The 16,497-nt window shown below is 34.3% G+C and overlaps 1 protein-coding gene across 2 annotated transcripts; it reads left to right on the top strand.

The window, feature by feature from the left end:
* The first annotated feature begins 421 nt into the window (after window positions 1-421).
* Window positions 422-14,727, top strand: LOC128546005 (uncharacterized). Of its 2 annotated transcripts, none has more exons than XM_053547360.1 (2): window positions 422-613; window positions 12,515-14,727. In XM_053547360.1, the coding sequence occupies exon 2, from the start codon at window positions 12,524-12,526 to the stop codon at window positions 14,630-14,632; it is 2,109 nt and encodes a 702-aa protein (XP_053403335.1). In that variant the 5' UTR covers window positions 422-613; window positions 12,515-12,523; the 3' UTR covers window positions 14,633-14,727. The 2 variants fall into 2 exon arrangements, with proteins under 2 accessions (XP_053403335.1, XP_053403334.1); XM_053547359.1 differs by lacking the exon at window positions 422-613 and adding an exon at window positions 7,521-7,598.
* The last annotated feature ends 1,770 nt before the right edge of the window (window positions 14,728-16,497 follow it).

The raw sequence follows: 16,497 nt of genomic DNA, 5'->3' as shown, positions 1-16,497 counted from the left end.
TGTAAAAAAGTTGAAACAAACCAAGGAAGTAAAAGAGTTAATTTCCTGTAAGATAACTTCGTCTTCCTTAATGGTCAAAAGTAAAACAGTTTGTATCCTGTTAAGGACACTCACGGCTAAGATAGTTTAGCATTATTATTATTTTTTTTTTTTGTTGGGTTTAACGTCGCACCGACACATGATAGGTCATATGGCGACTTTTCCCGCTTTAATGGGGGGAGGAAGACCCCAGGTGCCCCTCCGTGCATTATTTCATCACGAGCGGGCACCTGGTAGAACCACCGACCTTCCGTAAGCCAGCTGGATGGCTTCCTCACATGAAGAATTCAAAAGCCCCGAGTGAGGCCGAACCCACATCGATGAGGGGCAAGTGATTTGAAGTCAGCGACCTTAACCACTCGGCCACGGAGGCCCCTTAGCATTATTACAATACACAATCGGTATTGAAATTGTGTTTCAAATACATGTGCTCATTAGATAAATTCTCAATATCTATGTGAAAATAAGGGTTGTGTTTTGTATGATTGCAACACTGTGAGTTGCTCTCATTAGTGACAAATGACTGAAACAATAGGAATTCGTACGTGACTTGGATAGACAAAACGACAGTTAGGTAACAATATATTCTTTTATTGTTTTAATTTATGAGTTGTAAGCTACAATATAGAATACCCATTTTATGAAAATCAAACTGGAAGTTAGAAATAACAGAAAAATTAGGTCATGAGTCATCATATACCTGTCAAAATTTGTCATTAGTTTTCACGTGCTGTCAAAGTTATTTTTATCTCTCTATTCTGCAAATGCATTGTTTTTTAAGTATCTTGGTCGGATATTGTAATTTTTTTCCGTACCCGCAAATTTTCTTCCGAAAAAAAGTTTAGGGTCGGGGGCTAAAATTAGGGTCAGTCGGGTCACCGGAAACATACATATTTTTTTTGGCCTAATCAAACAGAATGCTTTGCAACATGTCATACCTGAAATAATAAAACAAAAAATCGTGGAAATTCTAGGAAAACCAGGTTTTCAATTTCATCGTGCAAACAGGTCCTTTAAACAAGAGGGCCAAGATGACCCTAGGTCGCTCACCTGAGAAACACACCATAACAGTGTAAACATGTTTGACCTAGTGATTTCACGAAAACAAATATTCTGGCCAATTTTCATTAGGATTGGACCAAAAATGTGCTCTCTTGAGTTTAAACAAGTATTTTCTTTGATATGACCTAGTGACCTATGTTTTAACCCTAGATAACCCATACTCAAACTTGACCTTGATGTGAACAAGGCAATCATTCTGACCAAATTTCATTAAGATCAATTGAAAAATACAGCCTCTAATGCATACACAAAGTTTTTCTTTGATTTGACCTAGTGATCAGTCAGCATTTTGTAGTTTTGATCTGTTATATGACCGCATGCACATATTTGTGTTCAGCTTAACGTAAAAAAGTCCATGAACAGGCTCAATCAAACCGAGCCTGCAACATTTTCGTTTTCGTCGTGTTGAGCGACCTGTGAAGTTTTCACTTTTTTCTATTTTAAATATATACACCGTGTAATGCGAAATAATTAGTTCGAAGACGATTTCTTACCTTCGGCCTGCCAGTTTTTTGTTTTGATTGGTCGCAACAGGAAGTGGGGGAGTATAGCCGGTAATAGGATGTGAACACATACTGAGCGTTATGCCTATTACAAGTATAATACGGGTTTGTTTCAGCATGCTTTAAAATGCACTGTTTACCATCGAATCTCTTAGTATAGATTTATTCGTGAATATATATGTCATGAATACAAATATTACAAATTACAAATATCTCATTATAAAAGCCAACATTAATACAAGTCTTACATTCAATTATATCACAGAAATAGATATATCTCATATCTCGAAATGATATTAAAGAAAAATGGACTAGCTCTTTTATATAATAAATAAAATAAATCTTGTGACATATATATCACAGGATAACCCATTAAGTATGTCTGCTTATTTCCAATGGGGTTCTTGTGAAAAGTTATCAAGGTATAAAATATTGGCTGTTTTGAATACAACATTGTTCTAAGAAAGACAACTCTTACTAGCATAAATGAAAATCTAAACCAAGAGTTACATGTATTTGTCTATCAAAGAAATCCCTGATTATTACAAGTATATGAAGTTATATTCAATTTTGACATACATATCGCAGAATAAATCAGGAAATATTGCACACATATTAATAAAATAATCATACAATTAATAAAAGATAAAATATGATTTTTCAGCACTTTTCATACATTCAATGAGTTCCATTTTGACAGCTTTTTTAAACGTATGCTTGTTTTTTTTTTTTTAAATTTTTTTTATGTTATTTGGAAGGCTATTCCAGCCATTTATTGCTTGAAAATAAAAGGTAGTCGATGTAGAACTGTCAACCTGAGGTACATGAAAGCTGTAAACACTATGTGTACGGTTATAAGAATGTTTCTTAGAGACAAGAGAGAAGTTAGTGTGCAAATATGCTGGACAACCATTATTAAACATTTTATGAACATGATTGAGCCTTAGTTGTTTGACTCTGTTTTCAATATTAAGCCATCCAATATTATAAAAATCTGACACTTTAAAAGACCTCTTATAATCATAACCACAGATAAACCTGATAGCTTTGTTTTGAGTCACTTGTAATTTATTTTTCAACTGTTTTGAAATACCACTATACCAAGATGAAGAGGCATAGTCAAAATGACATTGTATTAAAGAATTACATGAATTCTTTCTCATATCCATGTTTAAACAGTTACTTTGCTTATATAAAAAGTTCAGTTTAGAATTTACCTTTTTAACAATGTTGTTAATTGTAGATGTAGCGGAAAGATCATTGTCTAATACACTTCCAAGATATTTAACAGATTTTTGTGATTCTATGGTATGACCATTACAAAATACATTGAATTTGTCAACCTTTTCTTGTTTTCTTTTAGAACCAAACAAGATACATTCAGTTTTAACAAGATGCAGAGATAATTTGTTGTCAACTACATGTAACCATTTACTACAGTTTTCAAGCTCTCTTCCTAGAACATTTTCAATTACCTCTGGATCTTTATGAGAAAATAGGATAGCACTATCATCTGCATATAAAATTAATTTGCACTTATTACTAACACTAATACTCATATCATTAACATAGCATAGAAAAAGTAAAGGACCCAATATGCTTCCTTGTAGAACACCGCATGAAATATTCGTAAATTCTGACATAGAATTATTCACATCGACTGTTTGTTTACGTCCGGACAAAAAAGAATGAAACCACTCAACTGACTCCACACCGATTTCTCTTAATTTGTCACAAAGAATTATATGGTCCACCGTGTCATAAGCTTTCTGGAGATCCAACATGATCATTCCTGTATACAGACCTTTAGAGTTTTGATTTTTGATATGGTAGGACAAGTGAATAAGGCATGAGTCAGTGGAGTAATTACATCTAAAGCCACTTTGAAATTCATATAAAAGACCTTGTTATACAAGAAAAGACTCTAGCTGACTATAAACAGCTTTTTCTAGACGTTTTGATATAATACACAGGACGCTAACTGGTCTGTAATTTGAAACATCAGATCTATTATTTTTCTTCAAGTCTTAGAGAAAAGATTAGCATCTGTGAACACTTGCTTTCGCTGGAACCACCACTTTAAACGTGTTTTTTTAAAGCGGGTACCGAAAATTAATATTCTTACGGCTGCTTTAAACCGGACCATAACTTCCTTTGATAAATGTCTAGTTTGGTTTTGTACCCGCCTACGATATGCACAGTATAAAGTGTTCATGACAAGTAAAATTGTTCGATTTATGAATCCGAATATCAGTTGTCGGGACCGGTGCCATTTGACAGAATGGTTACAGAATCAGTGTTTGATACCAGGGCTTTAATTATAGGCTGTACTGATATCTACTACAGTTTCCTATTGTCAATTTCACAGATGCCCATTTTGTAATTCCAAAGAGCACTGACGGTTTTCAAACTAGCTGAAATTGTAACATAAAGTCCGTATTTTGATTAACTACATTACGCTCAGTAAATGTTGTAATGCTAACAGTTGGCAGAGGCGGAGACGGTGGGGTGAGTTATCCGACTACACGTGCTTGTGATACTGAGTTGATAACAAGAACATAATATTAAATATTTAAAGAAACATTAAGACTTGGAAAATCCGGGACTCGAACCAACAGTTAATAAAGTGACCAACTTTTCATACATATACACGTTACAGTTTCGCTGTATATTGCGTTAAGAATCTTAGATAAAGCAATAAATTTTTAATTCGCTATCTGCTACATTTGTTTTGAGATTTTCAACAGTAGTAGGGTTAATTTGTTCACCTAACCAGTGCTCCTGGATTCTGTAATAGTAAATCTGTTCTCCGCAATTATCTGTCAACTTTCCCACATGATTGAAATGTAGAAGACGAATTATTTCAATAACAATATTAAATCGTCATGGTAAACATATTCCGCCCAGGGATCGAAATCACGACACCGCTAAATAAATGTTGCATTGTTTCAATTTTCCAATTTTCTTGAGTGTAGGAATTTAGAAGTCTTGCTGATCAGTGTCTGTAGGTTTCTCATAATCTCATAAGCCTAGCATGACTTTCTTTTTTAGTATTTCTTTAGTTTATTACCTTACTGTTCCTTTATATTCCTTAATGTTGTTCCATACAACGATTATGAACTTTCAGTCCAAACTGTCATTAGCATTACGCAATATTCTAATGTGCCTGTCTCTGTTAAAGCACACTAAAATGACGTCACGTTAACGTGCGGTGTCGTCAAAATTTTTGTTGCGACCAAGAAGTACTCTAATTTATCTACTGTTTTAGATTAAGGACATATTAGAATCGAAATTATTCATAGCAAAACCCGTGTTTTAAGTAATAGTTATTGTTCGAGGAATAAGTCTACATTGTATTTATAGATCTGTGAGGGATATGTGAACCGAGCGAGCGTAGCGAGCGGGGTTTTTAAATCGCCTCAAAGGTCTATAAACACTATGCAGACCTATTCCGAGAATGATAGCTGACTTATCTGCATGCTTCCTTGTTTTACATAGTCCACCTTGACTTCGCATTTGTTAAATGTTTGTAATGTGTATGCATTATTAAAAACAAAGAACTAGAGGAACAAACAAGACAATATTTGCTACAATTTATCAGAACAGAACAGACTTTATTAACTCAAGTTACATATGCAACATGTGAGTATACAGACAAAAGTAAATTATTACAAATTTTCACATGACATGGTGTTTCTATAAAAGTAAGTATGCTAACATTATTTCTGTTTCATTATTGATATAACAAAATGCCCAACTTGCTGCGCACCTGTAAATATATTTGTTAGCAGTTAGGACATGGCATTTGTATGCATGCAAAAACCGTGCACATTTGGGAAATATTATCTTAGATCATCAATGTGTGTCTAGCCAATTGTTCAGAATTTTCGCGGATATTATTTTATAAATTTTATGCATAATTATTTTAAGAAAATTTAGTTCTTTAATATGTTACTTAAATATACATTGTATATCATCTCGATCGGGATAAATATTATACACCAATCGGTGTAACGTGGATAACTTAGGAACAATAGAAAACACTGAAGTTTTGATTACTTTTTATTAAGAAAGTGCTAATACTCATACTATCATGACAACTTTGTAAGATACATGTATAAAAGTTCAGTTTTTTTACCAAATGAAAAAGGGTAAAATTGTACGCAGGCGTGTTCGCATTGTTGATATATATAGGTAAATTAAACGAAAAAAATATGAACTATATAAAATATAAGTGTTAGCACTTTCCTAGAGATACTGAAACTTTTCTATTGTTCTTATATTTCTACGATCAAGGCTTAATCCGACCCTAATATAGCCTTATCTTCTTGACAATGAAAGTAACGAGTACTACTAATTAAAAGGTTTGAAGTTCGAGGCTTCTGTTTTCAGTGACATGGCAACGCGATTTGAAATAACATTACTTCGTTTAAAGTCGTTCTGGTCTGCAAGAATTGAACCCAGTAAACTGACAGTTTTACACAAATGAAAGGCAGTCAGGTCGACAAAACTTTGTGCAGTGCAAATATATGATAATATTTAAAGGCATGAAAATGTGAACCGTTAATTTGATAAGAATTAACGACATTCAGCAAAATTAGAACATTTTTTTTCAGAAAAAGAGAAATGTACTTTGATCAGTATTCCGCCAATCTACCTAAAAACTGCCTTTAAATATGTTTAAACTGTCGATCTTATTTCAGACACGTCCAGAATATTTCACGAACATTTAACTTGTTGTTTTTTTTTTTCAAAAATACAACTTCGTTATTTATGTTCCATGTTAATTGTACAGAAAATCGCCGCAAGTTTCATTAGTAAATTAATAATTAAAGATGGAGGAATTTGTGGTGTTTGTTTCTTTTGCAATTACAGCATTGTTATTATTTTTCTTTGTAAAATAAAATGTCTTGTTTCATGTAGCGTTCTGCACTTAGACGGAAGAGTATGCCCGTATAAACTTTCAGACCAATATCAAGACCTGTTTAGAATTGAATGTTAAAACTTTACAGCAAAGTCAGCTTTAGATCAATTTTTATTTTTTATAAAAATGGTCTGTAATTTTTCACTTAAAACAGACATTTTTTTTAAACAAGTGATAATGATGTTTACGATGTCAATCACGCGCGCGCCGTAAATGACATGCGCGGACTTCTCATGAGTCCATTGCATTGTTACGATCTCTAACGCATAACCTTAAATTTAATCTCTGACAACTGCATAAGTGTGTCGACAATTTTGCTAAGTAGTTAGAGCATTGGACAAGTATCCGAGCGACTCAGGTTCGATTCCCGCTATAGGCCCATGAGATTTGTCGTCATAAACATTTTCGTGTAAACAGTAGAAGTAGGACAGGTCTGGTAATTGTTTAAAACCTCTTAAGTGGTCTATAAGGTGTTTATAGAAAGAAGCCGGTAGGTAACACTATTTATACACTAGGGCGTACAAATAATTTAACTGGGGCTGCGCCCTCCTGAATTTATTACACACGACGTATAACCGCCCATAGTGCATAAATAGTGTTATAAATTATTTCTAGAGTAAATCAATAGATACATTCAAATAAACCTAAAAACAAGGTCAGAGACTTCATGGCATTCTTTCAAAGTTTGTGATAATTATTTAAATGTACAACGCCATTGAATATTTATTATAGGGCTATTTTAGTACAGTTCGATTACTAGGGCATACGTGTTTACACGTTTTCAAACCAAAAACTCTCTACTTGCAAAGTGACCTTTCTACTTTCTGATTATGTTTTGTTTTAGCTTGAGCTCACGTTTTTCTTATACAAGACACACTAAAATATGGAACCCTGCGTTAAGGTTACAAAACGCAAGCTTTAATGTTTACAAACACGATGTTTACGAAAACGAACTGTACTATGACGACAAAATAAACAGAGCAGAAAACCGATAAAAATAGTCACATGGAATTTACCTTGAAACCGAAACAAGAAAAACATATATTCTCTACTTAGGAGAAAATACACTGGTAAGTTTCTTATTAATGTTCTTTTAAACCAATTAATTATTGTCTTATCTCTCTGCATCTCTTTTCTCTCTCTCTCTCTCTCTCTCTCTCTCTCTCTCTCTTATAAAGGTTTAGATTACTTCTTCTCAAAGAACTTCATATGCCTTACTCTAGTCAGTTAAATATCATTAAGTGATTCCTCTATAGTAAAGGTAAGTTTTAGTCTTTTTTTTTGTTATTGTTTTTTTTTGTCATTGTATCAGAAATATAGCTACATTAGTTTAACTTATAAGTTCTTCCTGTCAAAATTGGTGAATAAAAGTCTATTCTATTCTATTCTATACTATTCTATTTTACACCTTTGCCTTTTTAAGATATATATCGAGGCGTAGAAAACACTTCATACAACGTTTTATGTAACAAGAAATATCTAGTTTGTGTGTAATGTTTCACCATTTTATTCGCTATTTCATGAAACCATCTGGTGTTAATTGTCAAAACTGTTCATTAAGTAATTTTATAAAAGCTCTTCCTTCATTGCTACGTTTCATAAAAGGGTTCCTATCTCCTATCAAATTGTACTTCTTTTATTAACAATCTTAACAAATGCTCCAGATGCCTATTTTAACATGTTTGATGTTCAAGCAAAATGGAAATGAAAAATATTATAAGCCTACGTTTTAAAAACGTTTGTCTGACATCAACTTTCGTATTGACAGATTTTTCTGTTACTTTTAAGAAGAGAAACTCATCACTATTCTGTAACATTTTTATAACTTTGTTAACAGACGACTCATTGACTCATGAATTGTCGGGTGATAGTCTGTACTACTGACCGGTCTACAGTTCAAAATCGAATTCTGATTGGTTAAAGTCACCGAACTTTATGAGTGTTTTATAAAAGTTATTTCTAGTGTCATGTAACAAAACGCTTTGGATCTCGGGAAACAGTTTTGATTAAATACCTTAAAGTCATTGAATAAGTGTATATTATTTAGTAGCGTCATAAGTCTGAACAATGATCGCCTTTAACTGTGCATATTTCAAGTGTCATTTACAAGGAAGTGCAACAAAAGTATTGATTAAAACTGGTTTAACCATTGCGCACTCAGGGAGGTATAATGATGTGCAATATACTTTATAGTTTAGTTTTTAATGTTTCAAAACATACATCTTGAACAATACGATAACTGAAAACTAGAATAGAAAAATGGAAACCCGTAGGTCATCAAACACACAAAATGAAAATGAGAAATGAGCCGCGCCATGGGAAAACCAACATAGTGGATTTGCAACCAGCATGGATCCAGACCAGACTGCGCATCCGCAAAGTCTGGTCAGGATCCATGCTGTTCGCTTTCAAAGTCTATAGCAATTAGAAAACCTTAAGCGAATAGCATGGATCCTGACTAGATTGCGCGGATGCCAGAGTGGTCTGGATCCATGCTGATCGCAAAGCCACTAAGTTGGTTTTCTCATTGCGCGGTTCAATTGAAAATGGCTCGTTTGATTGAGCCGGTACAAATGTATGCTGTCATCTTGCATGTACCAAAGTATGGAGAAACCCGTGGATAAGATCGCGGAGTCTTTCCCTGTCATAAAAAACGCACACGAATGTCTTCAGATAAATTTTCATTAGAACAGACAAGTTTGCTGATTGAATAAAAAAAGTTATGTTAAAGTACACATTTGTTCAAGCGAGCTAAGATACTATCACTCAGAAAAGAATTAACAAATAAATACATTACACTGAATGATGATTAGCAATTGATAACGAAATTTTATATTTTGATTCGTAGATAGTTAGGGATCACGCGCAGGTGTCACCCCGTGTCTAAATGTATGCGCGTGGACTTCTTTTTTTTTTTGCTATTGGGAAGTCAATTTTCAGCACTTTCTTACGAATTGAAATTATTTGGGCTTTAGTACGGCATGTCAGCTTTTCATCTACGAAAAGATATTTGAGCTCGGGATAAACACAAATCCCAAGGGTACATTGATAATTTTGGAACTTCATCGAATCGCTCAAAATATCATTTTTGATGTTGTCTGACATTGTCAGTAAATGCCTCAGATGTAAGATATAACCGTATTTGAGAGCTGCAGACCTAGGCATTTCAGAAATATTTTCAAAATAAATTTCGTGTAATAAATGTTGTTTCTACGGAAGCATGAGAGGGCCATCAGACGCTAATACGTTTTAGTACGTTAAGGCTGCGGAAAGGATATAACTGCTTGTGTTTAATCGCTGCGTTGTAAATGGTTCTTATCAGTGAATGAATTCATATTTGGTAACACTGATATACAATACCACTTCTTTCCTGAATAATTTTAGTAAAAGGGCCGTAGGCCTAATTAAACACGTTTGCTTTTAAAGCGAAATTGTAATGAATAATTTTAATAAAATACTCCTGCGTATCAAACACGTACGTTGGTCGGATATCGATTTTCGTATTGACATATTTTACTGTAAAACCCCTATTAAAATGAACAACTCCCACCAATATAATAGGATTTCAGTTACATTTCTATATCTTTTTTATTACATGACTCATTATATATATCGTCGGTCCATAGTTTGTGTTACTGAACGGTACGCAGTTCAACATTGAAATATAATAGGTTAAAGTCAACGAACATTTTGGAAAAAAATGAAAACGTTATGAAAGTTTATTTCTGTTGTCATGTAATAAAACGGGATTCGGGTAACAGTTTTAACTATATACCGGCAAGTAAGGCTATATTCTTTGTATATCATACATAAGTCTGAACAAGGTTTGGGTTTAACTGTGGATAATTGAGGTAGTTTTTGATCCAGCTACTTCATGTATAGAATTACATGTAGTTGGCATGTGTTCATGTTGTAAACTGATACTATTTTGTATACACACTGTAACTACCAACAAATTGAAGTGTTGCTTAAAATTGTTGTTTTTTTTTTTTTTTTTTTTTTTTTTTTTTTTTTATATAATTGTTTATTTTACGGAGGATATAAAAGTAACAGGTAAAAAACATATCAGTGATATACCAGGGGCTATCAAATGTTCGCGGACAAGTTTAATATCTTTTAGTTTATATCGCACACTCTTTTTAATTTGTTTTGCATTAATAGATATTTGCTTTGAGTTTATGAAAATAAGTTTGCTCATGTAACTCTCTACGTTCGTCTGATACAGTTGCTATGGCAACATGAGTAAACGCCAAGTGAAGCAGTTTAAAATATAAAATCATTGTTATGTCTCTATGTCAAAATAACATGCATTTCCAACGTCATTTGCACAATTTGGCGTCATTTTAGCGTAATTACATCATTTCATTTAAAAACTTCACGCTCGCATTACGTACTTGCATCGCAAATTGCGCTAACACCAAATAAACGCTAGGACGAAAAAGGACGCCTGAAGACAAGCTAAAAATGTGGGCGAATTTACAGTTTTGTGTAAATCTCAAATGGAAGCGACCAGACGGATCTTTCTTTAACACAACGTCCCTGCACATGCGCCAGTCGAAGTGCAGACGACACTGTTAATCCAAATCGAGGCTGATCTTTTGCAGCATGCGCCTTACTCACCTGTACTCGCACCATACGAGCTCGTTCTGTTCAGAGTCTAAAGAAGGACTTAAAAAGCTTACGATTTGATAGGATGAAAGACCTGCGATAGCATGCACAAAGAATTCTATATTCAGTTACTAAGGAGTGGTATCAGGACATTAGTGGGAAGAGCGACACCGCCGTTTTGTCGCTTCAGCTGACGTCTACATTGAAAAAGAATGACGTTTTCGTTGAATATTATCTTACGGTTATTTTCACACCAATATTGTGTCTGGTTTTGATTTTATGAAGTTTGTCCAGGAACTTTGGGATAGCCCCTCGTATTTTATAGTTATGGAGTTTTGGAAACATGAAATTTGAACTTTAAGATTATTGAAAACTAGTACAGAGAAGTGAAAACCAACAGGTGGTCCCACAAGAAAAAATAAAAATGTTGCGAGCTCGGCTTGATTTTCTCTGCTAATGGACGGTTGTTTATATCCATGAAACTTATGTTACAAAACCCACAATTTAAAGACATCCACAAATGTGTTCGTGGAGTATTTTCCTGTCGTAAAACTGACCAATATAATAGAATAAAACTCTGCAAAGGATAGAAATAATCTGCAATGCTATGTTTTTGATATAATATGGACGTATCAGCTTGACGAACAGGTATTTTTGTAGCATACCGTATTAGTGCAGTAGATAGAGTTTAATAAATCCATTGATAGGTGGCAAGTTCAATCCACAGGCGGTACCAATGTCCCCTAAGAGGTTTAGACGGAAAACAATATGTATAATGTCTTCAGTACTTTATCTCTATTAGCTCTCTGAACTGTTCTGCTCAACCAGGCGTCGGCGTCGGAGTCAGCGTCGGCGTCACACATTGGTTACAGTTTTGCGTGCATACTCATATTTCAATAACCATTGGATTTTCACGCAGGGTTAACCTGACAGAATCTAGTTAGATAAAAGTGAAATTCGTTATAGATCATGACCCTATTTAAACAGAATATTTAGCTATTAAATCAAGCTCAACACCTTCTATTTGTATTAAATCGAAACTCCTTCCAGCCGTTAGGTCTACTGAATGAACAAAGCTAGACAACTCCTTATGATTATAATGTTAATAACTGCTCTTTTTCACAAACTATAAAACAGACTGAATAATTCCTCGATAGCAACTTTTTTCATTATAAGAAAACAACGCCTTTTTATTCTTAGCGGGTACTTATAATTATAGCATGTATAAGAAATAATAAATATCTGACATTTTTTTATTGTAATTGAATGTTTTATTATGTATACATATCCCGTTAAAGTATGTCTTCTAATACGATACTTGTGATCAAACTTTCTTCTTTTTATAAAAGGATGAATTTACACTTTGTTATATTTGCAGGGCAGAATCATGGATAGACTAGCAGACGAGTTACGTGATTTTTCTCTCCGCCTGTCACATGTCCTGGATGATATAGGAGTGAATGAGAGGACAGTTATGATGAGGAGAAGTACGGGACTTCTAACGGAAAGTTTATATACACAAGAACATTTTGTCAACAAAAATGGCCGTTCAACATATTTTCATTTTGGCAGTCAAACAGAGGGAACTACTACATTAGGACTTAAATCAGATACTGATACATTAGTTTGCGACAACAGGTGCAATATAATACAAGACTGGGGTCAATGGGAGCAAGGTAAAGAAAACTTACTGATGCTTCGGGACAATGTAGCACCAGGTTATTGTAGACTTCAGCTGTTAAGGTCAGATATTCCTGTAGCATGGGAAGATTTACCTGGTGATCACTTTGAATATGATGATGAGGGGCGAGTGCTGATGAAAAATACAACTTTAAATTCTGGTCTATTACCTGGATTGATACGACATGGTCCTTCTTCATCAGATGAAAATATAAACGCTGATTATGTACCTGGTCTCCCTAGTAAAAACTGGCCAACCGAAGCTTTACCATGGGTAACAAGAACTACAGCAGACCAGTGGCCTGGTAGGAAAACTAAGTGTTTTGCAGTAAACAGTGGATGTTTTGTTGTGCCTACTGGACACTGCTTGAGTGAAACTGAAAGACTAGAATGGAGAATATCTACGTCTATAGCAGAACGCTGCCTGATGTTCAACATGAATATTACTCAAATCAGATGTTACGTTGTACTAAAAATGATAATGAAAACATTTCTAAATGGAATTGTGACAAGCTATCAATGTAAAACTGTTTTAATGCATTTAGTTGAAATAACAAACTCGCAACTATGGAGAGAGGAAAATCTTATTTCTTGTATTATAATGAGTTTGCGACTTCTGCAATTATGCGTATTCATAAATAATTGTCCGCATTATTTCATTCCAGAAAATAACTTACTAGATGGGCGATTGAATCTAGAAACGAGACAAAATATAGTGTTCATGATAGGAAATATAATTGACAGTAAATGTATCGCAATTTTAGGTATAGAAATGGATAATATAGGCGACCGACTTTATGCGATATGCAATCCGTTCATTAGGAGGAATAGTATTTATTTTATGTCTCCAAAAGATGTTTGTCTGAATGTATACAACCGGCTACAATATGACTTGTATCGTGAAATTCATACATCATTTCAGGACATAGTAAATGGTTTAGATAATCATACTCATATTATGAATTGTAATGATATGAAAGATCGTATTCGGAATGTTTTGAAATTTCGCGCAAACGGTAGCTGCTCTGAACGTGCTGCAGCCGAAGTGTTAGCACCTTTACTATGTACAACATTAGGTACAAAGTTAGCATCTGCTGACATATCACGTGGTCGGTGTATTTCTGCTGAATCATTACAATGGCTGTCGTTAGGTATTGACTCTGATGTGGCATCCGGTCGTCTGAAACTAGCGTCTGCTCTATTCTGTTCTGGAAGTATAGGCAAGGCGTCAATGATTCTTAATGATGTGGAACAAAAATATGATACCAGAGTTACTGAACCGATGTGTCGTTGCATGAGTACAGGTGTTCTTGGAAACATGAGCAGCTTAAGGTTATCGGAAAACTGTTTCTTATGCTATAATTACAAAACAACATTGAATATAAATGTTGCATTTGGGGTTGTATTCACCCGACAGGAAATACATTGTGTTCCCAATGCTCTGAAGTATGAAATGTTCAGATGTCCAGAAGAAGAACGCCGGACCAGAGATGAGGACATGGACTTCTGGATGGACTGGGCAGTCGTTGATTCACTTCCATACTTATACTACCTACAGTATATGACATATAGAAGACTTGACAATCGTGCTGGTCAGCAGAGAGTTCTAGGCAGACTGATTCATACAATTAATACTGAGCCCCGCCTCCATCACAGGGAAACAGCACTGAATTTACTAGGTCAGTGTATGGAGATTGAGGATAGATTAATGGACGCATTCACTTGTTACAGAAGGTCACTGAACTTGAAATCGACCAATAATGTCGCCAGATGGCATATTGTAAAGCTGCTTTACAGGTTTTTCGTAAAGGAATAGAAGCAGAACATTTAAGATTATACTGGATTATTGTATAAGCAGAAACTTTTCTTACATTTGATTAAAGGAATAATAAAACAATCTTTTGACCTCTATGTTTTTTTCCAGATATTATCTAAATGCGCGGGACCATAGCCTGTATAGCAAAAACGTCAGTTCATTAATATAATATAGACCGTAAATAAACTAGAATATGTCAGTAGGACGCAGAGTGTGCGCCACTAGTATATTTGTCACAAATAAGGGGAAATTATGAGCATTTCAAACATAAAATCCACTATTTTGGCTATTTCAAGGGCTTTCACTCAATTTACGTAACAAATGCTAAGATTCTCAAGAAGAATGCCAAGTGTGAAAGGTCACATTATAATATAGACTCAAGCAATGTTTCATGAGTTTACATTAAATATTTCTGAGTTAGGCAAATAATTAGGTGAAAAATGTGTATTTTGACCATTTCAGGGGAAATAACTTTAAACATAGGGTAAGGAACCAGCAAATAAATAAGAGGTATGCAAGTTAATATCATGGTAAAGACTCATGTAAGTTTTCATCCATTTATATCATTTACTTTTTGAGCTAGTTGCGTCACAAGGCGAAAATGTGCATTTTTGACCATTTCATAGGTCATAACTCTGAAAATTGGAGGCAGAGGCAGATAAAAAAAATAGGAGGTGTGCAAGTCCATATCATGATAAAGATTTATGCAAGGTTTAATTAATTTATATCAAATACTTTTTGAGTTACCTGCGTCACAAAGTAAAAATGTGCATTTTTGACTATTTCAGGGGCCATAACACTGAAAATAGGAGGCGGACCCAGATGAAAAATAGAATGTGCGTAAGATCGTATCATGATTAAGACTCGTGCAAGGTTTCATAACTCTATATCAAGTACTTTTGAGTTAGGCGTGTCACAAGGTGAAAATGTGCATTTTTTACTATTTCAGGGGCCATAACACTGAAAATAGGGGGCGGACCCAGATGTAAAATAGCATGTGCGCCAGATCGTATCATGATTAAGACTCATGCAAGATTTCATAAATCTATATCAAGTACTTTTTGAGCTAGGCGCGTCACAAGGTGAATATATGCATTTTTAACTATTTGGTTTAAACAATATTTATTTTCAAGCAGGTATACAGCAAACATATATTTACACAAATCAAGGATTGAGTAGGAAGCTAAGCTTATTTAGAAACTCTTTCCTTATAAATAGCAGGGATAGCTGGTAACTTAGAAAATAATTTAAAAAGTATTTGTAAACTATGGAAAACATGCAAATGAAACATCAATAATACATTACCAAAGCTAGACAACTATTTATCTCATATTGTTTGTTTTAAAATGGTAATGTAGTAACTGCATATATTTAAACGTGCTTAGAAACAGTAAGTATATTTTACATTGGTTTATGACTAAGAGATATATGAAGGAAGTAAAAAGGGTAGAAATGAGAGCGTGGTGGAGATAGAGGTAGAGAAATATAGAGATATGGTCACGTACACGAGTTGGAAGTGCGGTTGGTTCTAAAATTATCAGCATGGAAAAAGTGAGCAAGGTGATACATAATATCCAATAATTAATAATTTATTGTATTATATAATATATATAAAGAGGAATGCTATGTATCAAAACGCTTGGTTGTTCTGATGTAATTATGGACATGTGCGAAGATTTCACTATTTGAATCATCCGAGAGGTTTGGGTCTCCAAATAAAAGTGCAGACAGAGAAGGTGTGGTGAGGTTTAGAATGTGATTTAAGAGTACAGTGCGTTGATGGCGATAGAAATGACAATCAAAGAAGTAATGGTGAGTACTTTCGGTTTGGCCACATTCACATAGAGGACTGGTGATTATGTTTT

This window comes from Mercenaria mercenaria, chromosome 7 (genome assembly GCF_021730395.1).
Source record: "Mercenaria mercenaria strain notata chromosome 7, MADL_Memer_1, whole genome shotgun sequence".
In the NCBI taxonomy this organism is placed as follows: domain Eukaryota; kingdom Metazoa; phylum Mollusca; class Bivalvia; order Venerida; family Veneridae; genus Mercenaria; species Mercenaria mercenaria.
The sequence above is the reverse complement of the archived record's forward strand: the minus strand, read 5'-3'. Positions and strand labels throughout refer to the sequence as shown.